Source organism: Lepisma saccharinum, chromosome 5 (genome assembly GCF_977018435.1).
Source record: "Lepisma saccharinum chromosome 5, izLepSacc3.1, whole genome shotgun sequence".
NCBI lineage: Eukaryota > Metazoa > Arthropoda > Insecta > Zygentoma > Lepismatidae > Lepisma > Lepisma saccharinum.
In genome coordinates this window covers 75,014,873-75,028,085 of record NC_139233.1, presented here as the reverse complement: position 1 = coordinate 75,028,085, position 13,213 = coordinate 75,014,873, and the positions used below count along the sequence as shown (strand labels likewise).

The 13,213-nt window shown below is 37.7% G+C and overlaps 1 protein-coding gene across 1 annotated transcript in view; it reads left to right on the top strand.

Moving 5' to 3' along the window:
- Positions 1-13,213, top strand: part of LOC145988077 (cilia- and flagella-associated protein 74-like) — a 74,815-nt gene that overhangs the window by 35,967 nt on the left and 25,635 nt on the right. The window contains exons 5-6 of the mRNA XM_083122914.1: positions 2,789-3,056; positions 9,020-9,424. Coding sequence (XP_082979040.1) covers positions 2,789-3,056; positions 9,020-9,424 — 673 coding nt within the window. The remainder of the gene's footprint in view (positions 1-2,788; positions 3,057-9,019; positions 9,425-13,213) is intronic.

Genomic DNA, 13,213 nt, shown 5'->3' with positions numbered 1-13,213 from the left:
TGGCAAAATACTAATGGGGCGAATATCATTTACAGAGCTCGGATTCTGTTTCTTAGGTATGGGAATGACCTTTGCCTCCTTCCAAGAATGTGGGAAAGAGCCTGTGATGAGGGAATAATTAATGATATGCGTTAATGGCGGAAAGATTTGGGGAAGTGAGAGTTTTATCATTTTTACAGATATGCCGTCAACTCCGGCCACGTTTGATCGGATTTTGCACACAAATTTTCTGACAACGGATTCATCCACTTCACGGAAACTGAAATCAGCCGCACTCTCACTGAAACAGCCAGCGTAATAACGCTCACACTGCTGAGAAAATTTCTCTTGGTTTATTTTCAAGTCGCAGCATACGTTCACAAAGTGATTATTTAGGACATTAGCATCATTTAATGTGGGAGGAAGTACCCCAATTTTGTTTTTACCACTATAACCCCAATTCCGCTTATGTTGCCATATGTGCTTCGAATCATTTGACGAATTTATGATATGTTTGAAATATGCTTTTTTCTCTTGTCTTACGACCGATGTTGTGAAATTGCGTAATCTCTTGTATTCGGTCCAATGTTGAGAATTATTTGTCCGCTTAAATTTCAGTAGCTCGTTATCTCTTAATTTCATGATTAACTTAACAGGGTGCTTTTCTCTTAGTTGCGCGAACGGTTTTCAATGGAGCATGTTTATCAAACACCGCATTCAATTTTTCGGAGAAGAAACGCACTTTATCTTCAATGTTTGCAAATTCCATTAATGTATTCCAATTTATTTTGCTTAGGTCGTTTTTGAGGCTGTCTTTCACTATCGCATTATAGTTCCTGTAAGTAATAGTCATCCCCTTAGGCTTTGTTTTGCTGAAACGCAGAGAGACATATGCCAAACAATGATCGGAGTTGCTGACTGGTACAGAGACGCCAGAATTTATGACATCAGATAAGTTATTTACGAAGATCGGATCAATTAAGGTTTGAGTGTTATGTGTGATGCGAGTGGGTTCTGTTAAGATTTGGGAGAGCTGGAACTGTTCAGCAGGTGACCGGACGTAACGTGTGTCGGGCTCATTTGGCTTTAAAAAATCTACGTTTATGTCACCTAAGATTACTAAATGATGGACTTTGTGATATATATTCGATACAATATCTTCGATGATTGATAATTTGGAGTACGGAATATCACCGGACCTATAAATGCCGCAGATGCCAATACTGCGTTGCTTTTGACGGATTATTATTACGATAAATTCAATATTATTAATCTCTTCAGGAATAATTGATATCTCTTCTACCCCTAGCTCCGAACGCACGTAAAATAAAATTCCGCCGGCACCTTTATGCTTGCGGTCTTTCCTAATTACGTTGAATCCTGGTATGTTAATTATTTGATCATTTGTGTGTTCCTTAAGCCATGTCTCGGTTACAAGAAGAGCGTCCAAATTATTTTCTTCTACCATGTGACGTATTTCGTCAATTTTCGGTACCAGGGAACGAACATTGACATTGGCGATAGTAAAGCGAGGAAGGGGAAGGGGGGGAGGCAGCCGGAGTTGCACTGCCTGTGGGTGACTTTCTTGGAAGAAGGGAAGGTTGTTTTGACAAATTTGGGAGCGCAACGGTGGAGGGGGAAGGTGGAATGCACTGGGCCAGTGCAGAAGCAGGTCTAACCAGGGGTGGCAACATTTGAAAATTTAACATGAAACAACATATGAAAACTGACGATGAGAAGCAAAGTAAAACTTTTACCTGCGATGTGAATTGCATCTTGTCCACTTCTTGCACTGCTTTTCCTCACATGCATGGTATGTGTATAACTAAATAATAAAACGTAAATTATCAATGTTCACTTCAATCTTTTCACACGGCACCCCCTCCGTTCATGTTAAAGCGTTGAGGTCCTCAGGTGATGGATGCAATCAAACAGCGCCGTCCTCTGTGTGACACAAACACTTTCCCATCCTGGCTCCAAGCGTTCTGTGGTCCCACTCGATCCTTCACCCCACATAGTAGCCTCTGCCGGTACGGGGTTAGAGATTCCGTGATTAAGAGTGGCGAGTTCTTCAAAAGCTTCTTCTTCTTTAAGGTGTTAGTAACCATATACATTTTTGTGTTGGGTATAGTTTTGTTTGTACCTACCATACCATCACTTTACTTTAGTAAAACTTTTCAGAATAACTGCTTATCTGACAAAGTTAAAATAAAGCAAAGCAGAACTGTTAATACAGTATATATGTATTAACAGCTTATCAAGAGTATATTTGTAATTTGTGAAAGCACCTTTAAAACAGTACAGTGCAATTGTTCACTGAGTGAGGCATCAATTTAAGTTCAATTGTGCTGGTAATGGAGCTCAATAAATGGCACTTGTGTAAGATTCAATCGCAGGATGGAATTTTGTGAGTGATTATTATGACAATCAAAACAGGATATGCCATTTGCAACATGAATTCTTTTTGGCAATGAAATAAACCTGTGTGTCAGTTATGAGTTACGTAATCGCCAAAATCTTAGATACTGGGCAGACTCATTATGCACAGTTGGCGATGGTAAATCGATGGCTAAAAATGTAATACTTCTCAAAGGTATTATTTCTATTATGGTTATTTTCCTTTCTTTCTTTCAGTTTAAACACATCATGGAACAATTATTTAACCTGATGAAAGCTTTGTAAGTAAACCTGAAACCTTGCCACACAAAACTTTAATGTTTGTATTATTCACATTGAAATAAATTTGTCTTAGTGTGTAATCATTCTAAACACTATTAAAATAAAATCTTTATGTTTTGTATATTTCTAGGCCTTCGTTGATTGATGATGCATCCAAATACCTCAGGGATGAGAATATTTTAGATTTTCCTATTAACATACATCCACAAGGTGATCTTTCTGTTGCAGAACCTCTTACTGCACATGTTCAAGCCATTCTAACAACAAATAGCATTGACATTCTCCCAACAAATATTGATTTTGGAACTTGTACAACGCATGAGACTGTGACATATTCTATAATGCTTGTAAATCATTCCCTCGTAGACCAGGAATTTGGTTTTATAAATGTACAGAAGGTAGGTAATTCTTAGTTTTTCATGGAAGTTGACATAGACTTAGGCTGACCATTGTGTCCATGGACAAAAACAGGACACTTTAGTTCATACTTTGCTACAGTACTTACCATTCAAAGTTTTCAATGTGCAGCTGCAAATGCACACTTAGTACACATATCAGTAAGTCTGGAATCTTTAATATTATAAAAGGAAAGTCTACATCACACAAAAAAATAAAATGAAGCAATGAAGAGTTTACAAATGTTATAAACCAGTGGTATTCAAACTGTGAGGCACACACATGCATGTTTAACAGGGGAGGCGCAAGAACTCCTAAAAAATATTCCTGAATGTATCTCGACAAGGTACAAGGGAATCCTGCAACAATCAGACAAGGTGTGAGCCTTCTGAAGTAAAGTGCTGCTTTGTAAGAGAAGGATTAATGATGTACATTGAGCATGTTGTTAGAAGAAACAGGACTACAATTAAATGAAGAAAGCCAAACATTGCTGTATGCCTGTTTTTAACCTTTTCTTACTGCCTGTATTATCATTTTTATCTCATGAATATCGTATTGCTAAATGATATGACACCAACTTATAAACATTAAAAAATTGTACACCACCTGTATTTATCACACACCTTATATTTTCATTACTGTATGTGTACCAACAGTAAATAAGCACATATAGAGATTTTGTCACGTCACATGTATTTTTCTATTATTATTGACGGGAGTTGTGAACAGATTTTGGCAGCAAAGGGAGGCAAGACAGCTAAAAGTTTGTTGTAAACAATTTATAATTGATATTGTGAGAGTAAAATATAATAACTTAGATGTATTACATGATGATTCTTGCACAAACTTAAATACAACGGAAGTATTCTATAGCCTTAGTCTTACATCAACAGCACTTTGACTATGCTATTTGTTATATTTATAATATATGACAATGATAAAATGAAATTGCTCAGAAAATAATTCAAATTTTGTTTCTGAGTTAAAAACCAGGACACCTAACCATTTTGGAAGACCAGGACTTCCAGGTGACATGTGGTCATCCCACGTATACACTTTCTTATTGTAATGTACTGCAAATTTTGTAAATATCCTGCCAATTGATGCATAAGTCTCCATATGAATGCATTTCCACATTCCTGGCTTGGATTACCTGGTGCCATTGAGTGGCCTGAATGATCGCCAGACCTGACACCTTTTTATTTCTGTTTGTGAATCTAACAAAAAGAAATCAAGTAGTTGGCAGGTCTGGTGACGATGCAAGCCACATCACATTACATGAAAGCATACATCCTAGATGCATGCACTAATATAACACCTATGCTCAGGGGTGTACTTCGTGATTTGCAGGAACATGTGGAGAAATGCATTTTGCTCATATTGGACATGCTTTGTAGTGTGTAGAGTGCAGTGATGAATAGAACACACGTGGTACACAATTTGTATGTATTTGCTTATGTGTGTCACCCTGTAGTATTTTGAGTATTGCCATGTATATGAGTGAATGTTCCATAATTGCATGTATAGTGTTTTACTCTTTTGTATTTACTTGTGGACTTTCCTTAGGAATAACAGTGATCCATTTGGTAAGCAGGCTTGGATTTAGAGGCAGGGAGCTTAAGAGGACTACAGCCTCAGGCCTTCACTGGAAAAAATCATTCAAATTGGCCACAAAATGAAAAAAATAGATATGTGAAATGAACTAACCATCTGACGTAACTTGATGTAAAAATTATTATTCAAATTGTATATCAGAAAAAGGAAGGGGGACATATGTTGTTGTTAGTCCTGGTTGGGCATTTGTCACATGGGAGAACTGAGATTTTTCTGGCAATGTCCATGCATAAAGCAGTTCCAAGACTTGTCCAGTATCTCATCAATTACTACTTCAGGACTACCCTACACAGTAAAGGCACTTGGAGCATGGTGTTAATTACTTCACCTCCCATATTTCCAAGATCGAGAATATGCTAGATCTTAATTTCACACCCCTATGTACCTTCATGAAGTCCATGTTGAATGTAAATATGGAATATAATTGACTTTTTGTAGTGACAGCAATTATAAAATATAATACAAATTATATTGGTGATAATTCTATTTAAATTTGACTTTTTTTTTAACAAAGAGAACTTACTCAGCTACTAATGGGCCTGCTTATGAGCACCTGCTCATTTTTATCAATGCGACCCAATAGAGACAAGACATCACGAAGAAAACAAACAAAATGTAACGCATAATGGACATTTCCACTTTGACATGAAATATGTTTTAAATCCATTCATTTTATGGATAATGACACAAACATGAGATGTGCAAAATATCTCTGTGATATTTGTTTTGGTCTCGAGAAACACGTTTTCAAACAGCGCTGAAATTCACCTCCTACGTCACTGATTTGGAAACGTCCTCTGCACAGACTAGAGGTCCTCTGATGTCATCAGTTAGATATGCGTGCAGGCAGGGCTTCTGTTCATCCTGTCAACTTAGCATGAGCCGTGAAAGTGACAGCAAAGTCACTTGTTAATGTGGAAAATAAGTATCTTGTAACTTCCAGTGCAAAAATGTGTGCTCCATTTCTTGGAGATAAATTATGTCCTAAAGTTATAGCAGTATTTACTGTAATTCAGCCACTCAGTAGAGGGTTTTCCCATTAGGCTGACAAAGCAAAACTTGTAACTAGGGGTGTTTGGACAGAATTTTCTTTGTCGGGATGGGAAATTTTATTAATCCCAATATTCAGGATGGGAAAAATTTGCCATTTCCCGACAAAGTCTGGGAATTTTCGGGAAGGGAAATGTTCGAAATTTCCCGAAGCTCTGGAAATCTCAAATTCTACACGTAATTTTCACTTCAAGTGATTGTTTTCGTATTTGTGGAATAAAGTGTAACAATTCCAGATAAGTTCCAGACTCTTAACAATGCAGAAAATGGCTAGAATTAACAACTTTTTAAAATTACTGTTCGGTATTTCCTGACTGCTGTGGATCCCAAAAAGTCAGAAAGTCATTTCCCAAAGTCGGGATCGGGACGGAATTTTTTTTTTCCTGATCCTGACTTTTTGGGATCCTACACACCCCTACTTGTAACAGTCAGTGGCTGAACATGTGAACAGCCTTTTTTCATTGCGAATACACAGGTTGGTTCTGACTGGCAAGAACTTATTGTTATAGGAATGCCTTTTCTGGAATTACAATTTCTTCTCAAATTTTAAAATAACAATACGTTTAGAACAGTCTGGTTTACACACCAGTTTCTGCAATATAAGACGGTATAAAAAGGCATGGGGAGTTTTTAAATTTCCTGCAGTAAACAACAGTTTTCTGTAGTTAATATATACGAGGGGGTCTCGTAAAGTTTTGACAATCACCCTGTTCTAAACGAGCTAGAAATGGTGTTTTATATTGAGGGACTTGGGACTTCTCTACATAGTAACCATCCGTAGCCACACATTTCTCCCATAGTTTCTTGACCTTCCGAAGGCCCTCGTCGTTGCGACGAAAACCATTGCTCAACCTCCATAATGATGTCATTTGTGGTGTTGAATCACCGACTCCACAACGTTTTTTTTTAATTTAAGGGAATAAGAAAAAGTCACTTGGTGTGAGATCAGAAGAATAGGGTGGATGCGGCAAGATTTCATGGCCACATTGCCTTGCAACTTGCGAAGAGGAGCAGGTGCAATATCGGCCAGGAGACGAAAGCCTTTCATGAGCATGCCGCGCCGTTTATCTTTCAGATCACCTCTCAACTTGTCTGACACTTTGCAAGGTAGTCTGTGAATACAACCCCGTGACAATCCCAGAAAACTTCCCTGCACGACTTCTGCACCTTTGCCTTCTTGGGTGGGGGGTGGGGGGGGGAATGGGAGTGTTTCCTCTTCTTGCTCATGGTTTTGGTTTCTGGATCGTACTGGTAGACCCAACATTCGTCCATAGTTACCAGACAACCAAAGAAATCATTTTCATCCTGTTCCAAAAGGGTCAACATCTGCCTTGAAAGTTCGCACTGTGTGTGTTTTTGAAAAGAAGTCAGCAAGCGTGGAACCCAGCATGCAGACACCTTTGTCATGTGCAATTATTCGTGAATTATTTTTGACACACTACCATAACTAAGCCCCGTTCGTTCATTATTGTTTGGATGGTTGCACGTCGATCTTTCAGGACAAGACACTCCACGAGAATTGCTCTCCAAAACTGAGATGTTTATAAATCGAGATGAGACTGTCAATGAGACATTTACAAATAAACACAAGACAGACATTTACAACTCTCAACGAGAACAAGATCAAGGCTGCCATGTCTCGTGTCGATAGGATCCTTAGTGGTGAGGTGAATCAACCAATTAATGCGTTGGGGGTAAAGAGATGAGGTGGCTTTTTTCGCAGTACAAAATTCGAAATATATCATTCCATTTCAGTATGGGATATAATGTTATACACATGGACGTATATATAGTTCACGTGGGGGAAGGGGGTGGATCAACTTTTGGTATGATTAAGGTTGCTTTATTTCGTAAATGAAAATCCAAGACACTGCTGGCTGGAAGCTTGTTGGGGAGCACAGGAAAGGGGGGGGGGGGTTTGCTGGACCCGACAAAGTTGTGTGTATGAGGTCACACTACTTAGTATTGATACTTTTCTGTTCATCTTGTGTCACTGCGTTTTTAAAAACCAAATTTCTTTAAGATGACTAGAGGGGGAAAAAATAAGTGATTTGACAGTCTCAATGCAGTTTCTTATCGCAGAAATTCTGAAACTATCAGGAAATTTGCAGACATCTGGTTTGCAGTCCCATCTGGTGTGTGGAATTATGTAATTTCCTTCCCATCTGAATCCCGTCCTATATGTCTCTAATTTAAGAGAATGAAATGAGTCCGAAGAAATTTTAATGAACAAGCAGATAGAACAGGTAATCTGGTAATTTTACTTAATCAAAAGGGGGCAGGTTGGACCCGTTGAACCCCCCCCCCCTTAAATACACTCATGGTTATACATATTATTTCCTTGTAATAATTATACATAAACTAAGGATTGATATGTACTGTGCAACTGATGTAATCTTCTCAGTGTATTTTCTCTTATCTGCACAAAAATATTTGATCATAATTTGCGCAACAGAAATGAAACACAAACTGAAATTGCTTTATGGAAAAGAAAGTAAAGTAGGCTTTATAAATAAAGTGAAGAATGTGAAAATTCTTATTTTGCACTACATAGGTTACGGTAAATTTTGATAAATATAAGTTTAAAATATATTTTTGAAAGTTTGGTCAGCAACCAACTTTACAAGCAATATTTTTCACATGACCTGAGAACACGCACGCAGCAGAATCCTTTCATTTATCTTGCACGTGAGCAGCAGGGATATTTAACAGAAGAATGATCATTACAAAGCATAGCTTTAATTTCCACCACCGCTCCTTCTTCCATTATTTAAATCTGTACAGATTTGTAAAACTGGTGCACATGTTCGCTCACCATGGCTACCCCCCAGTAAACTGGATGCTCGAAGCAGACAACAAACAAGCTCTCTCTTAGTAGTGACGTATTAACATGGCAGGGCATGTTTTCAGCGCAACGCTAGCCTCGCAACTTTGGAAGTCGAGTTTTTGCTTTAAACTGAACGCAGAGAACTTGCATGGGTCATTTTTCCAGGGTGTAGTTTTTAAAATTGTTGCAAAAAAAAATGAGTGGAAATGTCCATTCATGTGATGCCAAGAGGTATATGTTGAACATTAACTTTTTATGTTTCAGGGAATGAAATATGCTGTATCAAGTTATAAAAGGAAGTTCTCACTTATCCATGAAACTGGTTTTCTTGCTGTTCTATTAATTTACCATTCTATTTAATGTTCTATTAACACAAAGAAACCAGTTTTTACTTGTAACTGAGAACTTCCTTTTGGTATATTACTTAACTTCTTCCTTTATTTCACTCGCTTATAATTTTTCTTCTTCCTGCAGTTTGTGAGTGTCCAACCAAATCATGGCTTTGGAATTGTCTTAGGAAATGAAGAGCTTGGTCTTGAAGTTCTCTACTCCCCTACATCTGATTGTGCTGGAGAACATTTGTTCTCCCTCGTGTGCAGGACAACATGTGGAGCAAAGAGCTCCATTCAGTGCAGAGCTCATGTAAAGAAGCCTTTGGCTGAATTGTCTCATCAGGTGGTCCAGTTCCCGGCTACGCCATGCTTCTCTTCCTCAGTAGTTTCTGTTCTGCTTCATGCGATAAATTTAAGCAGTAAACAGTATGAAATTGCAACATGTTCGGAAGCAGGACGCAAATCATACCACATACAATTCCAATTCCAATCTGACAACCATCATGTGTCTGTTGCACCTCAAGTTGGCCGTCTTCAGCATAAACAGGTATGATATGCAGAAGCAGCCAAAAATTACATGAACTTTGTTACTTTTTTTTAGCTACTTTTTGTGGTAAACTTTAACTTAGGACATTGACAGTTTATGTGTGTGTATGTTAGAGAGAGAGAGAGTGAGAGATAGTAATAGGTAGAGGCATGCATATTTCGTTTTTGACGAAAACATGAAATGAAAAATAACACATTCTAATGTTAATTTTTCATGTTTCTGAAAGGTGTGAGGTGCATTTTCCTACCCTGTTTTGTCACGAAGTGATGCGAAATGAACTGCAAAATGCGAAATAGACACTTAAACACGAAATTTACCATTTATATACCGACGAGACACCAGGGACACCGAAATGAAGCGGTATTTTCAATTACGGTTTCCGTTACGTTACAACCTGAAACAGAGTAACTCTTTTCGTGAACAGAAACGTTACCTCAGGTATATGAAACATTACGTTACAGGTGTGCATAACGGTACCGAACCATAACTGATTTGTAAAGCAGTAGGTCGTTAGGTGACGCTTTAACGTTACATCCATTGCCGGCAACCAGTAACGTTACAGGGTAAGAAAGAGGTTCGTCACGTATTGACTAGTAACTTTAGTGTATGTGGAAAGTGATAGTAACGTTACAATTAACCAGTAACTTCATTGAGATCACGACTAAAAACGTTACACTCCTTTTTTCAAAGCAACAACGTTATTTATAGCTGGTATCATACAGACGTCCTGATGTGCAATACCGTGTCCGATGCCGTGTTCCGGAGAGAATAACATAGGTCTCTCGTATAATTGTGCTCATTACTTTTGTAACGTTACAGTTCTTTTCCTCCACAAAAGTCTGTTTCGAAAAAGTGATACACATATCCGTTACGAATAGCAAATACAGTTTTTGAAGAAGCCTCATAATTATAGTTGGCAGCATACTAACATTACATTTTGAACCCTTGAAAGTCACTAAGTTATAATATGTATTTTCGTTTTGGATGTCAGTGAAAAAATTAAATTGTAAAACAAAACGTTTGAAAACATCCGTAAACAAGATTTGGCGTGACAAAAGTTCTGGTTATTGGAATTTACTGATTAACTATGTATTTATCACAAATATATTTCTGTTCTGCATACTTAATCACTTTATGTGAATTTGTTCTAATTTGATTATTTATGCAAGATGAATTTTAACATGTGCATTCACTTTATACGATAGCAAAACAATCGTTTGTTGAGGGAAAACGTTTATCTATCTATCTATCTATCTACCTATCTCTCTCTCTGTTTACATGTGTTACATCAATTTTTTTTTAAAAAAATACAGTTGTTTGGTGATGAGAATGATTCGTGCTTAGATTAACTTGCTGAAGGACGAAACATAAAGGACCAACCATGGTCGAGCCAAAAAATCATCCGTGCCACGTGTTCGTCCACCTAAGCGAGAGGCAAGCTTTCTCCTATCGGAAGACGAAAAATAATTGCTTGCTGCGCGACCTTGAGAAGGCGAACAGAACTGATAGCAGCAGCACCACGCAAAATCGGGAATTCTGAATCCTGAAACTTTGTACACGTGACCTTCGATCACGAAGCATCCGAGTAGACAACGCCTTGGGGCGATATGAAAGGCACTTTTTGCAAGTAGAAAATACGTAGAAACGAAATGTTGGATGGCATTGCTGTACGAAACAAACGAAACTGCGTTTATGCAACTGGTCTGTAGCTAGACAGGGCCATTGGACACTCAAGAAGGCAAGAATTGTATGGAAAGTGATTCTCAAAACTAAGCGAATAAAAGGACAGTATATTTTATCATTTACATCATCCGCTTACAATTTTGAAAATTACTTTCAGTAATTCTTGTCTTCTTGGACAGGAGGTGCATTAAACATTTTGGTGTAGAAACAGACAGAACGTCCGCCTACCTACCACATTTGAAAGAAGAGCATAGACAGACAAGAAAGTAATTTTCAAGAACGCAAGAGTGGCAGTCGACATGGACATTTAGCAACGTGTGACTGAGAAATACAATCGGAACAAAGGACAAGATTCTTCAAGAAACAGTAATTTTATAAAACATCCTATCATTAACTCAGTTCATCCTTTTATCCTCTTTTGTTTGTTATACTTTTGTATTATTCATGTTTTATATCGCTTTTCTGCCACTTGTAGATAATCGCGACAATGAAGATGAATGATGATCATATTAAATCTATGAAGGGATGCTTACAAAAAACAGCCATACCCAGATGTCTACTCGAACTTGAAATGTTTGGTACCGAGTGTATGAGTGGATCACTAAACGACTTCGGCCTTCGAGGCTGCGGTTTCAGTTGCAACATGCAGTATAATTCCGTTTCTACTACTATGAATTGACCAAAGCATGTGGTATGTATCCTTCATTTTACTTAAAAAGCCCTCTTGATACATGAGATACTACAAATAATTTCAGGCATACCCTCGAATTCTGATTGACTGGCACTTTTTTTTTTAACTAAGTAATGAAGTGACATTTATATTCATATTAGGCCTACGACTAGCTTGAACTAAAAACTCTTGTGAAATACTGTGTATATGTTATCCTTGTGAAGTGAGGGACTTCATATTTTGCTAAGAAAATATGTATGAAAAATTATATTTGTAGCTACTACTTGAAGAATTCAAATTATTATTATGGAATTTCAACTTACGTAGACTCTGCATATAATGTGTTATCGGAGAGGAGTTTTTGTCTGGCAGTCAATTTATTTTTAGTTGAGGAACTCGAGAGTAAGTTGGAAATATGTAATGACCCACGTTGTGGTGTGCTGTTCGATTAATCAGAATTGGAGTGAGAGAAATCTGTAGTTAAGTTCATTCAACACGTCAATTTGTAACTGTGAATGCAAGTTTTCTTTGATTTAGCAGGAAATCAGTCTGCTATTGTTGTAAGTAATAAATGGAAATATATATATATTTTCTGCTCGAGTAGGAATCTGCAGTCGTTATCCAATCAATCAGTTTCTGTGTGTGAAACTTCTGTCTAGGAAAGCTACATACAATTTGCTTTTAATAACAGCAGCATCAAAATAACCTATCCATTCTTGTCATGCCAAGTAATGTTTGATTTTGATTTGTTATATTTAACTTTGGTTTTATGCCACTTTTGGCTAATCGCGAAGACGAGGATGGGTAATGAAAGGACATCACAAAGAAAATAATGCACAGGCTGGGATCCAAACTCGGAACCTGTGGCGTCGTATTGCACTGTGCTAACCACTCTGCCACGGAGCTCTTCAAATTATAACACCATGAAGCCTTGTTTCCATGATTATGAAAAAATATAAATATGCTGACCAAGGCAGTAATTTATTTTATTAAAAACATAAACTAAACGTAACGTTTCAACCTTCTAGCAAGGTCTTCATCAGACTCTGTATCAAGTACAAAAGTAACAAGATACACAAAAAGGGCCTTATATATACACAAACTTCACTCCCTCCAGGCTATTAGAAAGTTGTTGGGAACTTTCTAGCAGGTGGCTTTCACTTTCCAACTGTACTTTCACCTAAAAGGCTAAACATAATTACTTTCATATAGAATGTGAAGAGATATTCATATAGAATATCTCACGCTCTTTTTCCTTCATTTTTCTCCCTTCTCCTCTCCTCTTTCTCTCTTGTCCTTTCCACTCTTTCTAACACTTTCGGGGCCTCCCCGATGGCGCAGTGGTAGCGTCCTCGCCTTGTAATCAAGGGGTCCCAGGTTCGATACCCGGTGGAGGCACAAGTGGTTCGGATCCCACTTTAAAAAAACTGTAGGTC